General features: G+C 41.0%; 1 protein-coding gene across 11 annotated transcripts in view; it reads left to right on the forward strand.

Annotated features, from left to right (window-relative positions):
- Osbpl6 (oxysterol binding protein like 6) overlaps positions 1 to 23,003 on the forward strand; it is a 199,385-nt gene that overhangs the window by 93,841 nt on the left and 82,541 nt on the right. For 10 of the 11 annotated variants that reach the window (XM_052725740.1, XM_052725739.1, XM_052725743.1 and 7 more), the window contains one exon: positions 22,292 to 22,538. The exons of the other annotated variant lie outside the window; for it this stretch is intronic. In XM_052725740.1, the coding sequence (XP_052581700.1) occupies positions 22,443 to 22,538 (96 nt within the window). In that variant the 5' untranslated portion in view covers positions 22,292 to 22,442. The remainder of the gene's footprint in view (positions 1 to 22,291; positions 22,539 to 23,003) is intronic. 11 annotated transcript variants of the gene reach the window in all.

The following is a 23,003-nucleotide window of genomic DNA, read 5'->3' on the forward strand; positions in this document are numbered from 1 at the left end:
AGCCTCCTGGGAGGTGCAGAAGGTTGGGCTGTGCTACTTTGGGTGACGCTGTAGCCTCAGGAAGAATGACCTAGTCCCCCATTGTGATCAGGTTTTGTTGACCTAAACATTTTACTTACAAAGACTTATTGCCTGAATGCATCATTCCGTTAGCAATTATAGAAATGGTGGTTCTCCCTTCCCGCCCTAGCAGTTCGTCTGTACCTACTGTTAGGCTTCATTCACAAAGCCCTTCCCTGTGTGGCTAATGTTCACTGGCCCTCAAGTAGTTCATGTGGGAACAGGATAGGGGCTTCGTAGTTTTCCCTTATCACTGACAATTTCAGAATTGGTGCATCAGTTTCTTCCAAGGTAAGAAACGGATGATTTTTTTAAATTTAAATTTTTTCTTATTTTTTTGCACTTTAAGGAGAATTGTCTTTTTCTAAAGAGCATATTATTGTAAATTTATGGATTGTCGATATATATGTATATATATATATATTTAAATTTGTTTCAAACTTTGTTGTTATTGAAGATGCTCAAATAAAACTTGCTTTGTTCTCTGGAGCCCTTCAGGTGTGTACATTTGCAAAAGAGAGCCTGTTATATACTGAGTCACAGTGAACTCTGACATGTGCAACACATGCATATAATCAGTCCCAGCTCAGTACTAGTCCAGAGCATCCCAGAAGCACACTTGACATGTTAGTTTCTTGGGTTCTGTTTTGTGTTGCAATCACAGGCTGCTTCAACTCCTCTTGAGCATGTGTGCCCAACTATTTCTACAAACCTCGGTTCTTTCAGTACAAAATGGATTTTAGAAACAATAGCTGAGCATTGGGAGTCATTGGTGTTTCATAGATGTTTCCAAGCCTTTTTGTAGAACCTGATAGGAAATGCATACATTAAAATTAAGAATTCTTGCCATGTGGTGGTGGCGCATGCCTTTAATCCTAGCACTCAGGAGGCAGAGGCAGGCAGATCTCTGTGAGTTCAAGGCCAGCCTCGGCTACAGAGCGAATTCCAGGACAGGCTCTGAAGCTACACAGAAACTCTGTCTCAAAAAAACCAAAAATAAATAAATATAAAAATAAAAATAAAAAAAATTTAAAAATTAAGAATTCTTATGGATTTTCTTAAGTGAGCATTAAGTGGGCATGGGAATTAAAAAAATTGAATTACATATTTCTTTCTATTGAAAAATCTTGTGGTCCAAAATAATATTATGAAACTATTCAGTTTATCTTTTGGCTATATAAAATAGTTTCAGATTAATAATCTTAGCTTTAAGTGACTGATTAAAGCTCTTCTTTCTAGTAGAGAAAGAAGTTAACTGAAAGGTTAGTTTTTTAAAACATTTATTAGCATTTTGAGAGCTTCCAAAATTTATAAATGAAGTCCGGAGATGAATTTCTCCTTCAGCCTCCTTTTGGTGTTGCTATTGGACGTATTTCTTGGCGTTGAGAGTTATCCAAAATTTTAAATCTTTAGTCTGCCGGAGGGTCTGAGTACTTCCGCTCATTGTATTATAACCTCGGGATGTTCCAGGAGGGACAATGGGCCCCTCGTGCTCTTGGGATTGGTTTGTGCCGTAATGAATGTGTGTGTTAGTGTCCACTCTTGCTCATGGGGGCAGCTCCAGGCTGAAGAGTCGTTCCCCAAATGCAGCAGAGAATTCTGAAGGTGCCCCTGTGTTCATCCCCTTGTTTCTTTCATTTGATAAATGGATAATTTACGGTGTTTAGAGTGGAATGGTTGTCTCTTCTTTGGGTCAGTCAGGTGATCTAGTACTTTGATTTCTGGACACATTTTATACCGTTTGTCTGTGGGAAAGTGGAAGGATTCATAGAAAATGCAGGAACGAGTAGTTCTCTTCCATCTCTCTCTTCGCTGTTCCTCCGACCAGGCAGCGATTTCCTTGAACTTGAATCTCAGAGGTCGGCAGTGGGTGTGAAGATGGAGATAATGCCTCATTCACCCATAGCCTCGTAATCTTTTAGCGTGACTTCTCACAGTGCCTTGTTCTGAATCACAACAATGCCCAGTAATTGTGAATTTTTTTCCAAATATGTTTTTACAGAGAGAATGATTCATGTTTTAATTATTCTAATTTTGAGCGTTATTTAAATTTAATCTCATTGACTTGGTGAATCAAATGAATAAGGCCAGGAAATGCTGTTTGAGTGAGCCAGCACAACAGCACAGATTGACTTCGTAAGAGTTGGCTTTCAAAGCGACGGTTCTGAGTCGTGTTCCTGTAACGCGTGACGGTGAAGAAGATGACTAGCCCACCGGCTTCCCGCAACTCTTCTGTGCATGACTGGGAAGAGACGTTGAAACTTCAGAACTAAGAGGCGTCTGAATGGATGTATCTTATTGTGCATCTTACGTCACACACACACACACACAGACACACATACACACACATACACACACACACACTTTATTCATCCATGTAAGCATTCATTCATTTCTTCATTTTTATCAAAGATTGCTGAGTATTCATTCAGTGTCAGCCAAGCACTATTCTGAATCCTGAGGTTGTAACAAAGGAATGCATGGGACAAGACATTAGGCTTCTAAGGGTAGGTGGTGAGCTGGTACCCAAGTGATGTAACTCTGGAGGCGGGTGCTGTGGAGGAAGTGCAAAGAGCATGGCAGGTGCTGTGCCTATTCAGAAGTAATGTTAGAATTAAGAATGAAATGGCAATTTGCTGACTAAATCTTCATATTTAAAGAATCAGGAAGTACAGTAGAGTTGACTTCCACAGCAACTGCAGGTTTGGCATTTGAGTTTATTTCCAAATCCATCTTCTAAACTGCAAGCAGTTAAGCCTCATCCCTTGTCTCATCAGTTCCTGAAGAGCTGGTGAGATGGGACAGTGTCCTGGAGAATAGGTACGTGGTATGTTCTGGAATGTCCTTGAAATCCCAAAGTTGCTCCAAAATAAAACGCTTAAGAAGAAAAATTCTAGTGAAGAAATGCCAAAATTTACATTATATCAAATCAAGGACAGCGTACCTCAAGTTTACATAAATAAGGAAGTCAAGTGTGTACAGGAAGGTGGAGGAGGGGAAAGTGATGGTGGATGTGGGGAATCTACTATCGTTGACTTCTAGATTTGGGTCCCATTGCTCGTGTTCAGACTAGACAGAGTGTCTTTTTTTTTTTTTTTTCTGGTGCTGAGGCCCGAACCCAGGGCCTTGTGCTTGCTAGGCAAGCGCTCTACCACTGAGCTAAATCCCCAACCCCGTGTCTTTCTTTTTTAAAAGCTCTGTTTATTGTTATTTTATGTACCAGTTTGTATGTATGTATGTATGTCTACTACATGTATGCAGTGCCTAAGGCTGTGTGGGAGCTAGAAACTGAGCTCCCTCCTCTGTAAGAGCAGTAAATAGGGTCCCTCCTGCTTTGCAGAGATCTGTTTTGTGGGTTTTGTTTGTTTGTTTGTTTTTTCAAGACAGGGTTTCTCTGTGTAACAGCCCTGGCTGTCCTGAAACTCGCTCTGCAGACCAGGCTGGCCTCGAACTCACAGAGATCCTCCTGGCTCTGTCTCCTCAGTGCAGGGATTAAAGGCGTGCGCCACCCCGCCACCACCTGGCTAGAGTCTCCTTTTCTTAAGTACTCCATTTTAACACTTAATTCTCAGCAATCTAAAAAATTTACAAATATAGTCATTTTTCTTTTTTTTTTTTCTTTTTCTTTTTTTTTTTTCCAAGACAGGGTTTCTTTGTGCAGCTTTGGAGACTGTCCTGGACATTTTTCCTTCTTTTAATGCTCACTTAATATTTTTTAGTTTTTTATTTGCTTGTTTTTGCAATCCAGTGAATGGAGAGAATAACTTTTTCAACAAATAGTGTCTGTGAGCCAGTGGATTCCATAGACAAAATAAGGAGCCTTGCTCTATAATTTATACAGAATAAACTAAAGATAGATGTCTTAGTCAGGGTTTTATTGCTATGAAGAGACACCATGACCATGGAAACCCTTATAAAGGAAAATATGTAACTGGGGCTGGCTTACACTTCAGGGGAGCACTCCATCATTGTCATGGTGGCATGCAGTGCTGGAGAAGGAGCTGAGAGTTCTACATCTGGATCCACAGGCAGCAGGAAGAGCCTGCCACACTGGGCCTGATTTGAGCATGAGACCTCAAAGCCCACCTCCTAGTGACACACCTTCTCCAACAAAGCCACACCTATTCTAAAAAAGGACACACCTCCTAATAGTGCCATTCCCTCTTGGCCTATAGGGGCCATTTTCTTTCAAACAATAATAGATTACAGATTTAAATGTAAAATTATAAAACTTACAAGAAAAAATAGGATAAAGTCTTCAGTATCTAAGACAATACAAGTTCTTATGTTTTTTCCTTTAAAAAATCATTTTATCCTTTTGAGTACTTTATTTGAACAACAAATAATAATGAAGTCTTCAGGGAAAAAATTTATCAGCCTTCATCTTGACATCATGCCCTAGATTTCCTGATTTAGTTTGTATTTTACTTGATTTTTTTCCTCCTGTCTCACTTGATATCTATACTTAGAATAAATGCATTGGTTTATCCCATGAATATTCTTACCTTATAATCACAAATTCTACCAATTTTTAACCTAATCAAGAGTTTTTTAAACAAGCGTCTTTGAACAGGTCTGTTTTCAGATTTTATTTCAAAAGCAGAAGTGAAGTAAGTGGGGCAGTGTTCCTTCTGCATTTTAAATAATGCATGATTGGCAGATTTTTCAAAGCCAGCCAGCACTGATTAGAAAAATAGGTTTTTCTTTTCTTATATATTTATTTGCGTGTGTGCACGTGCCTGTCACAGCATGCCAATGAAGTCACAAGACAGATCCGCAGGAGTCAGTCCTCTCCTTCCACTGTGTCAGTCAGAGGGCTCAGACTCATCTTGGCCATGGGTGCTGTTACTGAGCCATCTCTCTGGTGCTCAGTTCATGTATTTCTTAGCACAGTTGTTGTCTTTTTAAACTATGTTGGAGGAGATAGAAAAATCTGAAATTGGCAGGAACATTGAAAATCATAATCTCTTCTATAATTGGCTTGCTTGCTGGCTTGCTCGCTGTCACACTGAGGGGCCCCACCCTCAGACTTTTTTGTTTCTAAGTCTAGATGAGCTGAGGGATATGTGCATTGCAGGGATGTGCTCAGTGTCCCATCCATCCTGTGGATTACCCACAGACACTTTGTAGTAGGCATTTGTGGTGTTTGCCAAGCTTCGGGGTTTGAGGGAAAGTAGCCCTTGTCATCCCGAGTTCAGCATCAAGTGACATTTCAAATCATCCCCAAGCTCCTTCACTCACTGTCTTTGTGACTGGATACCCTCATGGCCAATTCATCATCTTACCCCTGTATGCTTTCCAGTTTTTTTAATTGATGAAATAAATAAAATCAACTTCCATCCCCCAAATTCTGTTGCTGTTGTCTTCTCTTCTTCTTGCCCTGACAGGATTTTAACTTAAAAAATAAATTCAATCCCCTTCTATATTGTCAAAGGCAATCTGTAGGTTTAATGTAATTTCCTTTAAGCTCCAATGACAATTGTCACAGAAGGAGAAAAATACTAAGATGTATACAGAAGCCCAGAAGACCTTGGGTTGCAGAAGTAATCCATAGCTAAAAGGGTGAGCCTTCAAGTATCACAGCAGCAGATTTCAAGTCATTTTAGAGACATGGTATAAACAGCATCGTGTTGGCACAAAGTAAGGTACTTCAGATTATGGAATAGAATAAAAGACTCAGAGTTGAACCCACAGTGATAGTCACCCTTTTTTTTTTTTTAAACAAAGATGTCCCAGGCAGAAGCCTCTTTGTGATGGTTTGAATGATAATGAGAATGGCCCCCATGGGCTCATATATCTGGATACTTTGTCTTTAGTTGGTAGAACTGTTTAGGAAGGATTGAGAGGTGTGGCCTTGTTAGAGGAGCTGTGTCTCTAGGGGGAGGCTTTAGGGTTTCAAAAACCCATTCTTACCACTCCAGCACCATGCCTGCTTCCCTATTGCTATGCTCCATATCATGATGGTTACGAACTCACCCTCTGAAACTGTAAGCCCCAAATAAATACTCTTTCTTCTTTAAGTTGTCTTTGTCATGGTGCCTTATTACAGCAATGGAAAAGTAACTGAGGCATTTCTAGCAAATGGTGCTGGAAAAACTGGATAGCCACCTGAGGAAAAATGAGCTGGACCAAACGGTATCACTGACTATATCACAGAATTGATATGCAAGTATCAATCCAGAGTGGATAGGAGCTCACAGTTCTGTGAGGGGAAAACACTTGAATATAAAGGCGCAGGCAAGGGCTTTTTAGAAAAGACTGCAGTACCTCAGGAAATAAAGCTGAATATGCATGGAATTAAAACACGTCTGCACAGCAAAGGAAATGACTCGCCAACGGAAGAGACGGCTTGTTAGGATGGAGGCAAATCCTTTCTACCTGTGCATTATATAGAGGATTGATAGCTAGACTAAAAGAACTAAAAAAGCCAAATACCAAAAAACAAAACAAAACAAAAAGCCTCAAACAACCCAAACAATAAATGGACTAATGAAATAACAGTTCTTAAAAGGTTAAGGACAGATGGCCAGTAAATATATGAAAAAATGTTCAGCAACCCTAGCCATTAGGGAAATGCAAATTAGAGCAACATTAAAATTCCATTTCAATCAGAATGGCTACCAGGCACAAAACCGTGATGAATACTGGCGAGGACATGGGGAGCCCTCCTAGACTGCGGGTGGGGTGTGGTTGGTGCAGCCACTGTAGAAATCACTGGGGAGTTTTCTCCATAGTTACAAGTAGAACTAACGTAGGATCTGGCTTAGCGTACACCCAAAAGAATCTAAGGCCGCACACCACACAGGTGCCTTCGTCTCCATGTTAATTGTAGCGCTTCACAACAGCCGCATGAAGGAATCAGCCAAGGTTCCCACCAGCAGATGAGCACAGAAAGCAATTGCGATATGTGTACATACTGCAGTGTATTCAGCCATAAAGAGCAGCCAAGTTGTGCTTTCTCCAGGGAAGTAGCTTTGACTGGAGACCATCCTCTTTAATGAAATAAATCAGATCTATCCAGCCAGCCACAGCACTTGTAAGCTTCTAATTCCAGCAGATGCAGAGGCAGGAGAATGGTCACAAGCCCAAACCAGCCAGGGTTGTCTAGCAAAACCCCATTTCAAGTAACCAAAAAATGAAAAACAAAAAACAAAACAAGAAGGTAAATGTTGCATGTTTTCTCTCATTGGCAGTTCCCTATAGCTCTTCATAGGTACCATTTGTGAGCACATATATTCGAGGTGTCCCAATGCACATGCTGAAGGGAGGCTTGGGGTGGAGAAAGTGGGGGGGGCTTTGAAAGCAGGGAATGGGAAGGGCGTGAATATTGTCAGAGCACATAGCATACTTGAAAGAACTGTCTGTTGGATGCCCAACACCAATCAAAGTCATTTAAAAACTTAAAAAAACCTCAACTATTATTTGTAGTTTAGTTTTGGAATGAAGTCAATTCTGTATTAGCCTACTAGCTTTACTCCAATATCAGTGTGTGAATATTTAAACTACTACATTCCTTCTTAATCCCACAAAATCTCTTGTGTTAAGCCAGGCTTAGAGGTACCTGCCCCCTCAGCATCTTCCTTGAGACACAGATCACATGCTCCACCGGAAGAAGGAAGCAGGAGCTTCAGCCTTTGGAGTTAATTTGTGAATTATAGCTTATAATAGACCAACACTGTGCAAACCTCATATATCCATACATTGTCAAACTATTAGGACTCCCATTCCTTTACTTTTTGGTGATATTTCAAGTATTTTTGACATTAAGTTAATCTTTGTGGGTTTTCATTTGTTGTTGTTATGGTTTTGGTTTTACTGTCTTAGGGTTTTTGTTGTTGTTTTGTTTTTCGAGACAGGGTTTCTCTGTGTAGTTTTGGTGCCTGTCCTGGATCTCGCTCTGTAGACCAGGCTGGCCTCGAACTCACAGTGATCTGCCTGACTCTGCTTCCCGAGTGCTGAGATTAAAGGTGTGTGCCACCACCACCACCCAACCTTAGTTAGGGTTTTTATTACTGTGAAAAGACACCATTGTGGGGCGTTTACCCACCAACTCCACAGCTCCCCAGAGTTTCTTGAGTGTAAGCAGCAGGAAATATTAGATAGAAGGATTTATTGCGGAGAATCTTGCGGAGTTAAACAGATAGAAAATACAGGATAGCCTCGAGAGGGCCTGGAACCTTTTCCAACAGGCCCTGACTGTCTCTGCCCCAGGGTATTTATAGAGACACCAAGGGGTGGAGCAAAAGACCTCCCCGCCACAGCACAGCCAAGTGCAGACCATCTCAGACACCTGCACTCAGGCCCGTAGTCCTAATCATCCTCTATGCGGACCTGCTGGGTAAAGCCACGAGGAACCCGAGAACGGGCTCCCATACACCATGACCACGGCAACCCTCATACAGAAAACATTTAATTGGGATGGCTCACTTACAGTTTCAGAGGTTCAGTCCATTATCTTCATGGCGGGGAGATGTGGGGCTGTAGCTGTAGCTGAGAGTTCTACATAGGCAGTCAACTGAGACACTGAGTGGTATCCTGAGCATAGGAATCCTCGAAGCCCACCTTCACAGTGACATGCTTCCACCAACAAGGCCACACTTCTTACGAGTGCCACCCCCTATGAGATTATGGAGGCCAATTACATTCCAACTACCACATTGAACGAATTCATGAGACTGAAATATGTGGATCCCTGCAGTAGACCTCCTAAGCCAGCTCATCTTTCCCTGACCTAACAGGGAGAGAGCAGTAATCGAAACAAACACTTCTGCTGGTCCCCCAACTTAGCACTGTAGCCACCCTGACACCTGCATATCCATCAGCCTAAGCCTTGTCGTTCTAGAAGGGTGGCTGTTCTCAAAATTCTGACCGTGAATTGTCTATAATTAAGCTGGATGATGGCCGGTACATTAGGAGGTGGCAGGTGCCACAGTCTTGTGCAGCCAGGCTAGTCTATCAGCTGTGTTTTAAGAACCGATGCTGTCACATCTTCCGTATTCCTCGTGGGCAGCTCAGCAGTAGGAAGGATAAAACCTAATAATGCCCTAAGGCCCCTTGGGCTCCATTAGTAGCCTGGCAGATCTTTTTTTAGGAAGTTTTCTCTTGGGAAGGTTGAACTTTGTATAGTCTTTTTCTCAAATGACTTCTGAATAGATAAGAAACCGAAGTTTGTAATTCATTTGAATTATTTTGGGTTATCTTCAAGCAGATACAGTAATATGAAAGAACTGACTTGAGAGTGGTTATCTGCAGGCAGTTTGTGTGCCCAGTCAACTGCTTAATGGGTATAATGGGGGGCTGGAATCTAACTGACGTGATAAGCTCGGTACACATCCTGAGTGGTGGTTGTGGCTCGTGACATATAACCACAATGACAAAAGTCATATTGTCCCTTCCCTGAGGGGTACTGCAGAATCAAGTCAGATAAACAGAGAGCAGGACATGTTTGATAACATTTGGAAGTAGGGATGTGATACAGACTGGAGTGGCAATTCTGATAGGAAAGATTGCATGATGATGAAACCTGGCCACAGAATAGTGTAAAGTAGTGCCTGTATGTTGTACAAGTCAGCATAGCTGGTCATGGGGGAAGTGTTTGTGGTGATCACACACATCACATCATGTATAATTTACAATTTGAAGTGAAGAGTGGTGTGGCACTGAGTGAATGCACATTTACCACCCACCCCCATACTGTTTTCATTTTCCAAACTGGAATTATAGACCCAGCCCAGTAAGTATCAATTCTGTTTCCTATCCCCCCAAAACCATGGCGACCGCCAGTCTTGTTGGCTGTATAACTCTGACCCTGGGTCCCAAAAGGAATGCAGTCATGTACCATATGCCCTTTGGGATCTGGCTGCTTTCATGGAGCATGTTGTCTTCAGGGCTCATCCATCATGATGGCCATTCTTGGTTGTCCATCATGATGGCCATTCTTGGTTGTCCATCATGATGGCTATTCTTGGTTGTCAGCTGGACTATGTCTAGAATGAACTACAATCCAGATATGGAGAGCACTCCTGTGAGAGATTTTCTGCTTGGTTTGAGGTGGGTGAATCCACTTCCAGTCCAGACCTTTGAGATAAGAAGACATATACATACATACCTTTGATCCAGATCCTGAGGCAAGGAGACATATGCCCTTGATCTGAATCTTAAGGTGGGAAGACACATGCCTTTAATCCAATCTTGAGACAAGAAGACACACCTTTAATATGGACCATGCCTCCTGCTGGAAGTCTATATAAGGACATAGAAGGAAGGTTTTGCTCTTTGCCTGCTTGCCCTCGACTTGCTAGCACATCCATTCCTTCACTGGCATTGACGTCTACTTCTTCAGGATTCCAGCATATACTGAAGACCAGCTGAGACACTCAGCCTTGTGGACTGAGCAACTGCTGGATTCTTGGACTTTCCAATCACAGCTAGCCATTGTTGGAATAACTGGACTGCAGCCTGTAAGTCACTCCAATAAATCCCATATATATGACTGTGCATATAGATATAGATAGATGGATGGATGGATAGATAGATAGATAGATAGATAGATAGACAGATAGATAGGACCGTAGAAAACCAGACTAATACATCCTTGTCGTCATGCATGTTAGCATTTCCTTTCTCTTTAAGACTAAGTGATATTCCATTCTATGAATACCCCACACTTAAATCTATTCCTGTGTTGGTGGATATTGGGATTGTTTCTGCATTTTGGCATTGTATGCTGTGGATGTGAGTGTACGTATTGTATGTGCTACAGCCTTCAGTTCTTAGAGATGGAATTAATCACATGGTAACTTTAAAAACATTTAAGGAATAGCTGAACCACTTGGTTTCTACAGCAGCTACGCCATTTTTTATTTCCGCCAACAGTGTACAAGGGTTACTTCAGGGAGATTTTTAACTTCAGTCGACCCGTCAGCTCCATGTGAAGAATAGTTGTTTTGACAGAAAATTCCTCCCCCAAATAGGACACCTTCAAGGTCACCTACTGCCTGGATAGGAATTTGTGCAAACTGGATGGGCATTTATGAATTTTAGGGTCACAGAGTAGAGGTGAAGGTTTCCGTTCCCTGCTGTTCCTGCCTGTCAGCATCATCGGGAACTGTATTTCTCAGGGTTATTTTGTCAAGCACACAGTGGCGTTACCCAGGCTTCCTTTTTAACATGCCAGCAGAGGTCAAAACCCTATGATGAATGAAAAGGGACAGACCAGTCTTTAAACATTAGTACTAGCAAAATGACCAGGGGGTGGTGACAAAGTGGCCCAAGCCAGCAGGGCCGGTGACCCATGTGTCAATCCAAGTCATTGTCCTGTGACCTCGTGATAAATCCTACACAGTCTCTGTTCCCAAGGTTTTCTCAGCCTGAGCAGATAGCAGTTCATTCTGAAAGGTGAGTTCCTGTGGAGGCTCTAATGGCAAGCAGATGGAAACAAACCCAGCTGAGGATTGCAGTCATGAATTTCCTAGGCCCCGTTCTCCTCAGATAGAGTAAAGTGGAGTGTTCCTGTGAATGGGAAGGAAGTGTTGAGCGGGCTGACCTCACACATGGTTAGTGCCTGCTGCTCTTTAACTGCCTTTCCCTCACCATGACAGAGAAGGCTGATGGAAGGAAGTGGGTGGTCTTCTCTTTTTAGGATTCTGACTTCAAATTTTTTTTTTTTCTTTCTTTCGAGACAGGGTTTCTCTGTGTAGTTTTGCGCCTTTCCTGGAACTCACTTTGGAGACCAGGCTGGCCTTGAACTCACAGAGATCCACCTGGCTCTGCCTCCCAAGTGCCGGGATTAAAAGTGTGCACCACCACCGCCCGGCTCAAATCCTTTTTTAAAAGTTCAATTGTTTCAAGCATGAGTTCAAAGTGTTCTCTCTCTTTCTCTCTCTCTCTCTCTCTTTCTTTCCTTCTCTGTCCCCACCACACCACACTCTCCCCCGCTTTTTTTGTGAGATAGTTTCTCTGTGTATCCCTGGCTGTCCTGGAACCTTGTAGTCCACGCTGGCCTTGAACTCAAGAGAGATCTGCCTGCTTCTGCCTCCCAGTGCTGGGATTAAAGGCGTGGCATGCACCACCATGCCTGGCTTCCTTTGTTTTAAGACAAATTATAAGGTCTCACCTTATATTCTGGCTGGTCAGGAATTCACTGTGTAAACTAGGCTGGCCTCGAACTCACAAGCATCTGTCTGTTACTGCCTCTCAAGTACTGAGGTTAAAGGTGTGTGCCACCATCCCTGCCTGTTTTCTTGTTTTGTCTTGAGATAGGGTGTTGCCCTTAAACCTGCAGACCTCCTGAGTGCTGCTGGGATTGCTACCATGCTTGGCCTTAGGTAAAACTTCGTGTTATTTTTAAGTGATTGAGAAACCTTTAAAAGGTAATGTATGCTTTGTTAATTGTAAAATTAACCAGAGAAGGATAGCGAGGGGGGGAGAATAATGGAGGTGGTTCAAGATCAAAAATCATTAGGTCATTCGGACTCCCATCCTAGTACTAACTAGGCCTGACCTTGCTCAGCTTCTCAGATCAGAAGAGACTGTTCAGGGTGCCTTGGTCATAGACGCCTTAATGTCTTTCTGATAATTGTTGGAATTGTCACAAATTTTACCTCAAGTAAAAAAATTAGGATGAAAAGGAAATGTAATGTTTTCAGATAAATACACCACCTTGTAATTTCACAGAGACCTGTTATTAGGAAATGGCAGGTTCAAGATAATGTTCAGAGACTTCCACATGAACAAGTACAGATAAATTATTAGAACATGAACTTGTAAGCCGTTGAGGAAAATCTACAGTGGTTATTAGACCTAGAAGCGATGTCAGTGTGGTGGCACACTCTGTAAATCCCAGCACACTGAGAGCAGGAAGATCTAGAGTACCAGGCTAGCCTGGGCTACAAAATGAGACCCTATCTCAACCACTATGGAAATCAGTATGGCGGTTTCTCAGAAAATTAGGAATCATCTACCTCAAGACCCAGCCATACCACTCTTGGGCATATACCCAAGGAATACTCAATCATACCACAAAGATACATGCTCAACTATGTTTAGCAACATTATTCATAATAACCAGAACCTGGAAACAACCTAGATGCCCATCAACTAAAGAATGGATTAAGAAAATGTGGTACATATACACAATGGAGTACTACTCAGCAGAGAAAAACAATGACAGCATGAAATTTGCAGGCAAATGAATGGAACTAGAAAAATCATCCTGAGTGAGGTAACCCAGACTCAGAAGGACAAACATGGTATGTACTCACTCAAAGTGGATACGAGATATAAAGCAAAAAACAATCAGACTGCAACCCACAGATCCAGGGAGGCTACATAGCAAGGAGGACCCTAGGATGGCTGTGACTTATAATTTTGGTTTTGCCCAATCACTGGGCAAGCTTTAGTGAAACATTTCACTATTAGGATAAGAACTGTACCATGTCAAGCTGATGAAAGGATATGCTGTCTGTACTTTAAGAAGGGGAGGCTAAAATCTTTTTAGATTATGGATTAGCCTATAGAAAAATGTCTACCGTAAATCAAACAGTGAAGGGGAAGATGAATAGGAATCTCACTTACACAACTTAAGTAAAACATAGCTCTCTGAACAGATGAAGATAGGTTTCTTCTGTATCTCAGGATCTAATCAATATTTGTATGTTATAATTCAACTATTATTTGGCTTAAAAGGGTTTATTGGGAAATGTTATCATTTTTACTATTTTCTACAGAGAAAATATTTTCCAGTTTCAAATAACTCTCGACTTTGGCATTATAACCTTTTTTTTTTTTTGGTTTTGTTTTTTTGTTGTTGTTGTTTTTTCGAGACAGGGTTTCTCTGTGTAGCTTTGCGCCAAAGCTTTTCTTGGAACTCACTACTGTAACCCAGGCTGGCCTCGAGCTCACAGAGATCTGCCTGCCTCTGCCTCCCGAGTGCTGGGGATTAAAGGTGTGTGCCACCACCACCCGGCTTAAACAAACTTTTATAATCATTATTTTATACAGATATAGATATGTAAATACGCCATCGAGTTCAGTGGTCCTTTAGCATTTTCCACTTAAATTTTTTTTTTTACATAAAAACAGGTTATAGCTGGGTGGTGGTGGTGTACGCCTTTAATCCCCAGCACTAGGAAGGCAGAGCCAGGGGATCTCTGAGTTCAAGGCCAGCCTGCTCTACAGAGGAGTTCCAAGAAAGGCACCAAAACAACACAGAGAAACTCTGTCTTGAAAAACCAACCCCCGCTCCCCCAAAAAAGGTTTGTTTAAAAAGGAGAAGTGAAATGTGAAATGTGAATTTAACAAGAAGTTGTAGATTTTCAACACTGTACACGAACTCCTTTGTTACAATTAAATATTTATGCATCCAAAAAAAAAAGAGAGACCCTATCTCAAAACCCAAAACCAAAACATAACAACCAAAACAAGAGGCAATGTGAGATAAAGAAAGGGAAAGTCTAGCCGCGGTGGTGGCACACATCTTTAATCTCAGAACTCTCTAAGAGGCAGGCAGATACCTAAATTCGAGCCAACCTAGTTTAAAGAGTGAGTTCCAGAACAGCCAAGGCTACACAGAGAAGCCCTGTCTCAAAAAACCAAAATAAGAAAAAAGAAAGAGAAGGAAAGCTTGTGTTACGTAAACTTTTACTAGAGGGAAGACATAAAGTGTAATAAGGAATCGTTTTCCTTACTGAGTCAAATCTGTTCGTTTGTTTACCAAGATTTCATGTAACTTGTGCAGTGATTTCCCTCAAGTGCACAAAATTTGTAAAACCAGCCATAGGGCAACTTTAAAAAAGTTGAATTTAATTCTATAATTCCGAAGAGATGCCTTTTTCAAATGGAAATAGTTTTATTATGAGTGATTACGGAGCTAATCTATATCCATTGTAAAAGAGAATAATCTAATCCCCTTGTAAAAGAGAATAAATAAATAATTTTTTAATTGGGTGGAGGGGATTGCCTGTGTCTGTCTCACTGTGCGTCTGTCTTTTACATGCCTCATGATTTCCTTAGCAAAAATTGAATTAGAATTGTTTAAATTAAACTCTCCAGGAAAGGGCAAAGACATTAGACTGCCACCGGTAACCTGTTGGTCATTTGTGTCACCTCCTTTGGGGAGTGTCCTAGTCATCCTCTGTCATTATCATTTTCATCTCATTGATTTGCAAGAACTTTAAGATATTAAAAACACTAAACCTTTGTCAAATTCGTGTTTTTCCAAGTGTTTGGGGGGGTGGGGGCTCAAGTACCATTATTAATAAGTTATTCTCTACTTCAGCATGATTCATGTTTGTCTAATACTTTTTTTCTAATGTTTTTATGGGTTTTGTTTTACCTTTAGAAGTTTAAAGCTTTTGCAGTAGGTTTGGCTCTAAGTAAGGTATTAAGCCTTCTTCTGATAGCTTTGTAGCTTGTTGAAAATATTCTCACTGATTTTGTTGTTGCTGCTGCTGTTGGTAGACTCTCTGCTTTGTTCCCTTGCTCTGGCTGCGTTTCCTAAGAGGCTTGAATGTATGGCAAAGGAGGATTGCTCTTATTTTTTAGAATAATTTTCTTTGGTCTCACCTGTTTGTTCTTACACACGACTTTATACTATGTCCAAGTTCTTAAAAATTCAGTTATGATTTTGGAGGAATTATATTAAAACATGTCAACATGTGGTTAACGAACGTTTTATAATGTTTAGTTCAGTTTGAGAGTGAATCCAAATACAAAATCCAGATTCTCTCTTTATCCTTCTTTTCCCTATTTTATTCTTTCCCTACCCACCAAATTTGAAAGCTGTGGGCTGGGAATATAGCCCAGAAATAGAGCGTTTCCCCGGTGTGCGCAAAGCCCTGGGTTCCATTCCCAGCACCTGCACCTCCAGAGCAAAAACAAGTGTGAAGACGGAACACAGCGTGTGGCCTAGGCGTGCTGTCACCCATTCCTCACCATCCCTATGAGCACGTGCTTGAGTTGTGCTCTGTGACGGCGCGACAGTGAGCACACCTGTGTATATGCATGTGCATGATGGCTGTGTTCACCGGCCTGCACCCAAAGACTAACCCATTAGGTAACTAACTACCTTCTAGCCTCACTTGGATCATTCAGACAGAGAGGGATATGAAAGCATTACCTCATGCTGATGCTGAGGCAGTTAACTGAATATTTTTACAGCAGTTAGAACAATGCTGAGCAGACACATGGAACACGTACAGTGATAATAGCTTTTTCTGCGAATCTGCATGTGTTCAAGAGAGATTGTTCCTGGAGGCCCTATATAAATTTATGGCATTTTATGTCCTTATGATTTGTCTTGTTTGGGAGAGGTTTTGCTGTTGTTTTGAGACTGAGTCTAATTGCAGCCTAGGATACCCTGGAACTCATTGTATAGTTCAGGATGGCCTCAAACTCATAACCATCCTCCTGCCTCTTGAGTATTTGGAGTACAGGTGTGAGCCACCATGCCCTGCTTTGAATTATGTCTTTAAAAGTCCCCTTGCTCCGACCCACAGGAATACTGGGATTGAACCTAGGGCCCCACGCATGCTAGACAAGCAGCCTACCACTGAGCTACAGTCTCAGTCAGCCTCTCTCTCTCTCTCTCTCTCTCTCTCTCTCTCTCTCTCTCTCTCTCTCTCTCTCTCTCTCTCTCTGTGTGTGTGTGTGTGTGTGTGTGTGTGTGTGGGTGTGGGTGTGTGTGTGTCTGTGGGTGGGTGAGTGTGTACTGCGTGTATATGTCCATGGAAGCCAGAGGTTGATGTTGAGATGTCAAGTCAAGAGTGAGTTGACAAGTCATTTCTTGTCAGAGTGTCTTCCTGAACCCGAAGCTCACAGTCACAATTGAGATTGGGCCACTAAGCCCCCAGGAAACCCGTCTCTTCCCCTCAGCACTGGGTAGATGCCTATACCACCATACCTACCTTCTATGTGGACAGATCCTGGTGCCTGCACAACAGATGTCTGAGTCACTGAGCGAGCTCCCCAGCCCCTTTGGAGCATTTCAGATGGACAGTGACATCACAGACTGCCTAGCACTCTAAGGACAGTGTCACTCAGGCAACAGCCAGCATCAGTGTCTTGATCTCAATGGAAACTGTTTTACTCTTTGGATTGTTTTGTTTTTGCAACAGGGTTTCTCTGTTTAGCCTGGCTGTCCTTGCTAAATGGTTTTACTCTAATCTTGTTGTTATGCTGGATTGATAGGTGTGTGTGGGGGGGCGTGTTTTGTTTGTGCATGTCTACAGAAATACCACCAACATATAAAGACATAGCCTTTTATTTTGCAGGAATGGATTCTAAATGGATGGGATACTTTAAGTCTACTAGGATGGTTCTACAATATTTTATTTTGACTTATTAATCTTAGTTGTTATAAATTGTAACAATAATTTCCCAATTCCATGTCTTTGATTCCTTTGTATGTTCATTTATTTTGTCTGTTTATAGTTCTCTCTTTTTTCATTGGTTAGTCAGCCACTTTTTTGTTAACTCAAAGAAATAACTCAGATTTGTTAATTGAAGTATTTTAAAATATCCAACTCTGTGTTCACTCTCTAGACATCTCTTCTAATTCTGTGAGTTATAAATGCAGGATCTTTGCCTTTATTCTTTCGGGTGTAGTAATGTGAATGACCAATGTAGTAATGTGCATGGAGAAGTCACTCCGTCATACAGACAGAGACGGAGGAGCCTGGAGGTGGAGCAGAGGGTTGAGTGCTGTGGGTTTTGACTTAGATAAAACAGAATCTGTCAAGTGTTAATGGACTAGACATCGTTAATGTAATCTTGACTGTGTATATTATATATACTTATTGGACATAATTTTTCTTGTATTAGTTATAAGCTTTTTTAATTTTAGACAAAAAAGGGGAAATGTGGCGGTATTGTGTTCCCCAAAATATTGTGCACCCAATAAGGAAACAGATAAGTTTCCAAATATTCCTTAATACCATTTCATTTTTCTTCAACCTAAGACATGCTTAGAAAAGTATACTTCCCAAACCCTTTCTTGCTCTGACTTTATGATTAATTTTTAATTTCATTGAATTGCTTCCCACGGTACAGTCTAAATTCACTAATTTCATTGGGGTCTAATTTTGAGTTATTTTCTACTTTATTTTCCTGCCAAAATGTGATCCAATTTTTATGCTTAGGTATCATTCATTTATTTTGGATGTCATTCATTTTAGTCATTGCTCAGTATCATTTTTATATGTAGATTTAGCGAATTGCCTCATGTTCCTGTTCCTGTTGTTTCCTTGGCCTTTTTTTCTTTTTGCAAGATGATTTCTTCAATTTTGTCTGTCTGTCTTTCTGTCTTCCTTCTTTCCTTTCTTCCTTCTTTTTCTTTCTCTTCTTTCTTCAGGCATCCTCTTAACCTTTTATTCATCCTGTGTATTTCTATTTTGGTAACCTATTCTAACACTTTTTCCTTTTATAGAAAATAGATATTTTTTTCTCAGATAATATATATCCTGATTATATTCCCATCCCCCCCACTCACCGTTCCTCCCTACATCCCCTCCTGTTGTCTGGGTCCACTCTCTTCCTAGCTCTCATTAGAAAACAAGCAGACTTCTAAGGGATAATAAAATAAAATGTAGTAAGATAACTTCTTCCCTGAAGACCCATGCTGTACTGCATTACTATCACTTTAATTGCTGAATCCTAATTCCGATGGCATTAATAGCTTCAAGTTTGTAACTAGGTCAACCCCATTGTCTCCAAACCTGTCTCAGCTCTGTCGAAGACACTTTTTTTCTTAAGTTTTGTGAAAAAGCTTGTATTCTAGAGCTACCTCCCCTCATTCTAAATAAACTTTATATTTTCTTTGTGTATATGGATTTTATTTCCACAGAGGAAATAATTTTTCACAGGTGTTTGAGATTATACACACACACACACACACACACACACACACACACACACACGCACACGCACACGCACATGCACACGCACACGCACACGCACGCACACACACACACACACACACACACACACACACACTTACATACTTTAGTTTTCTTTTCTTTGTGTGAGTTCTGATCTTTGCCAGTAGATTATTGGTGCCAGCTATATTTGGTTCACACTCAGATTCTCCTTTTAAAATTCACCATGATGGAATTTTGTTTGGTTTGAACCTTGGTAATGTTTTTGGTTCTTCTTTAACCAGGAATACTCACTGACGTGCTGTTTGAAATCCACACTGTATCATCCACGCTTTTCATAGTTTCCTTTATTTTTATAGTGACTCACACAATTCTGTTCAGATTTCCTTCATCTCTCCCAGGGAACTGATTTCATACGCCACTCACCTACGTGGAGCTCTTTGAGTAGAATTGACCGTCATCTGTAGGCAACAACTGATGAGAACTAACCTGTGTTTCTGTCAAAACTCTTTGCTTCCCTTTCATGGGGTCTGATGCTCTACCAGTGTGGAATGCAGGAATTCTAAGGACCTCTCTACCCAGCCTGAAGAAGGTGTGAATCAGCAGGCAGTGAGCCCTTCTTTGAGCTCCTAGGGCTTGGAGCTTATTCATACAGCATCACAGCTTAGCTCAGGCTAAATAGTCCTTTCCTTTCAAATGCTTTTCTGGTCACATATCATTTATGATGACTATAAATAGCAAGTTCAAGAAGTTTCACCTAATTTGGTCCCTGAATCATACATCTGAATTGTATTTCATTCAGTGTAAGTAAATGCAAATGTTACAGCATTTCACAATACTTGTGCTCCTACTGATACAACGAGAAAATGAGAGAAAAATGGGATTTTCTGCTCTCATATTATTGCTGTTTTCAGTTACAGTGTTTTTCTTGTTGAATATAGTAATTGTGTTGGTGACGACTTAGAAATGTATGGTCTTGGGTTTACAACACTGTTTAGGCAATTTCTGAAAATGTGTTTCAATGGAGATGAAATAAATCTTTCTTAGGTCATAATAAATCTCATACTGTAGGAATAGAGAATGAGTAGGTTCAAACTTCAAACAGAATTTAAAATTCCTTTTGTAAGGCATTAAAAATCGAGCAAGTAATCAAACGTTAGATTGATTAGGGTGAGATGTAAAAATCATTTGAATTGATACTGGATACTTGAAATGCTTTTGTTGTGGAGCAGTTTCTGCCCAGTTGGAGCATTTCCATCCTTAAGAGAGGTTCCCTAATATTCAGGAAGTAAATAAAACTAATAAGTCTCAGGAGGTTCCCGGAACTTGCAAGATTCACAAGGACCCTCCTTGTGGTTATATAAGCAGACATATTTGTGGTAGAGGAGACTGTCCCACCACCAAGCTGCCTACAAGCCATACAGGGAGCTGAAGGGATGTAGCTTTGATGAACCATCACCCATGCTGGGATAAGTTTTTCAGTGATACAGCTGCTTTGGGTTGTCCATTCTCCTGTATGCAACCCCTCACCCATACTCCTGTAAGTAACCCCAATAAAGTCAGTGGTTCCCTAAGTTGAACTGTGATCTGTCATTGGTTCATTATCTGAGGTGAGTTGTCCCAGTCTTCCAGGAAAAGTTACACCACACCTTTTCTTTAAAAACACAAGAGACCCCAAATTCATAGATAACAACAATAACCTCAAAATTGGATCTTGGGATGTATTTAATTCTTTATCCGTTATTTTTTTGATTTTGATAGTTTTTCAATGTATTCATAATGCAATAAGACGGCACATGGCCATTTCATCATGAACAAGTTATCCTGAAAATGTCGTATTAAATTAAAATAAGAGGGTTGGGGATTTAGCTCAGTGGTAGAGCGCTTGCCTAGCAAGCACAAGGCCCTGGGTTCGATCCTCAGCTCAAAAAAAAAAAAAAAACAAAAACAAACAAACAAACAAATTAAAATAAGATATTAGCATTAATACTAATGAAGACTATGCAGGTAGAGGGGGTGGGGAGGGAAGGGAAGAGAAAGAAGGAAGAGGTGGGAACAGGAGAGGGGGAGGGAAGGAGGGCGGTTGTATATCAGAGACTAACAGCCTGAAACTTGGATTGAATTTACTTCTGAGTAGATAGTGGTTTAATAAGTTGGCCATTTCAGCCCCATCCCACGGGGGTACTTGAACACATCACAGAGCTGCCATACTTTTGGCTCAAGTGTCAGCATCTACTTGTAAAACATCTTGGACCAGAAAACAAAGTACTTTGAATCAAGGATCTAAATAGCGTGCGTACTTTTCTGCTTCTGGGCACCAGGCCTTGGCTTCCCAATCTGCATTCACACTTATTAGACTGCCTTCATTGAACAGATTAAATGATCATCTGCAGGTGCTGGCTTATTTTTACTGCCTTCTGCCAGTCCGAGCTGAAGCCTTACCACTGTTCATCCAAGAGTTTTTGGCTCTTTGGATTTATGATTTACAAAGGCTAGTTTTGCTTTAAGTCTAGTCTTCCGGTTTGGACAATAAGCAGTTTATGTTTATTTTTAAAGGTTTTTAAATTTAATTTTATTTATATGGGTGTTTTACCTGCATGCATGTCTGTGTATCATGTGCATGCTTGGTGCCCTTGTAGGTCAGAAGAAGGAGCTGGATCCTCTAAAACAGGAGTTACAGAGGGTAAGCCACCATGTGGGTGCTGGGTATTGTACCTAGGCCCTCTGGGAGAGCAGCTAGTGTTCTATAACTACTAAGTCATTGCTCCAGCTCAGCTGAGCAGTTTTTATTTTAATATAATGGCAGGGGATTTAAAAATTCCAAGAAAGGATTACAAGTTTCAGTCATTTAGAATATCCAGGTTTACAAGTTCATTAAAGTTCTCTTAATTACTGAAATTATTCATTTTAAATTAATAATTACTAGTTTTTGGTGTTCAGATTGAACCCAGGACCTTGCCTATCCTTGACAAATGTTCTATTACTGAGTTACCTGCCCAGCCCAAGGGAATGCTATTTCAATTCTTGTCTTATAACTAGAGGGTCATTAAAATCTTAATGAACACATACAAGTTCACATAATCTGTTAGTGTAATGTTAGAAATTATATTAAAAATATAACTATAGAGTTATTATAAAATTTCCTAACACAGAAATTTCAGAATTCATGTATTAATCATTTTGCATATTTGTATCATCATCATCATCATGTGCTTCCAACCTCGATGTCTCTGGGCCTCAGACCTGCACGTCTAAGTGTGTGTACTTCCCTTTGTTAATGCAAATTAATTTTCCCCTAAATGTAATGATTTTTATTTCTCTTTAAATGACATGAGACTTTCCGTTTGTTTCGTTTTTAGGTGGTTTGGACACCTCAGTAGAGGCCTGTGCTTTCCTGGTCCAGCCTGATTCGTGGGAGATGGACTAAAGCTGCAGATTGTCTGGTTCTTAGTCTGAAAGTTGGAAAGATTGGGATGGTCTCATGTGCACATCCCTAGACTAATTGCAGCGATGAATTCAGACGAGAAGGGCATATCCCCTGCTCATAAAACATCCACTCCAACCCACAGAAGTGCCTCAACATCCTCTCAGAGGGAAAGCAGGCAGGTAGGAGGAGATTCTCAGTACATTTTATCATTTTCTGCAGATAGAACCCTGTTTGGATAGCATGGGATTGCTAACTGAATCTGAAAGTTTGTTGTGAAGTCCTTCATGTCGCAGGTCACCCCCTTACTTTATGTAGCTATGTCCCATAGTGTGAAGATGTTAAACTGGTTTCTCTTTTTTCAGGGGTAGGGTGGGGACTCAGAGCACAGACCACAGCATGGAGCAGGGTTCCTTTGAGTAGCTGTGGAGTCAGTATCAGGATTGTGATGTTCACCTCCCTCTTCTTCAAGGAGGTACAAAAGAACCCACGAATCTATAAGACTAACAGTGCTCTGCAAGCCCTAACCTCTGCCAGGTTCCTTGGGACCTAGTCACTCAAAGAGTTAGGAGGCAAATGACATTGTAATATGCAGAAACCTTGAGCAACAAGGACTGAACAGTTTCCGAAGGCAGTGGAGGAAGTGA

The sequence above is a fragment of the Peromyscus californicus genome, unplaced genomic scaffold, assembly GCF_007827085.1.
Source record: "Peromyscus californicus insignis strain IS unplaced genomic scaffold, ASM782708v3 Scaffold_7__1_contigs__length_154581171, whole genome shotgun sequence".
In the NCBI taxonomy this organism is placed as follows: Eukaryota; Metazoa; Chordata; class Mammalia; order Rodentia; family Cricetidae; genus Peromyscus; species Peromyscus californicus.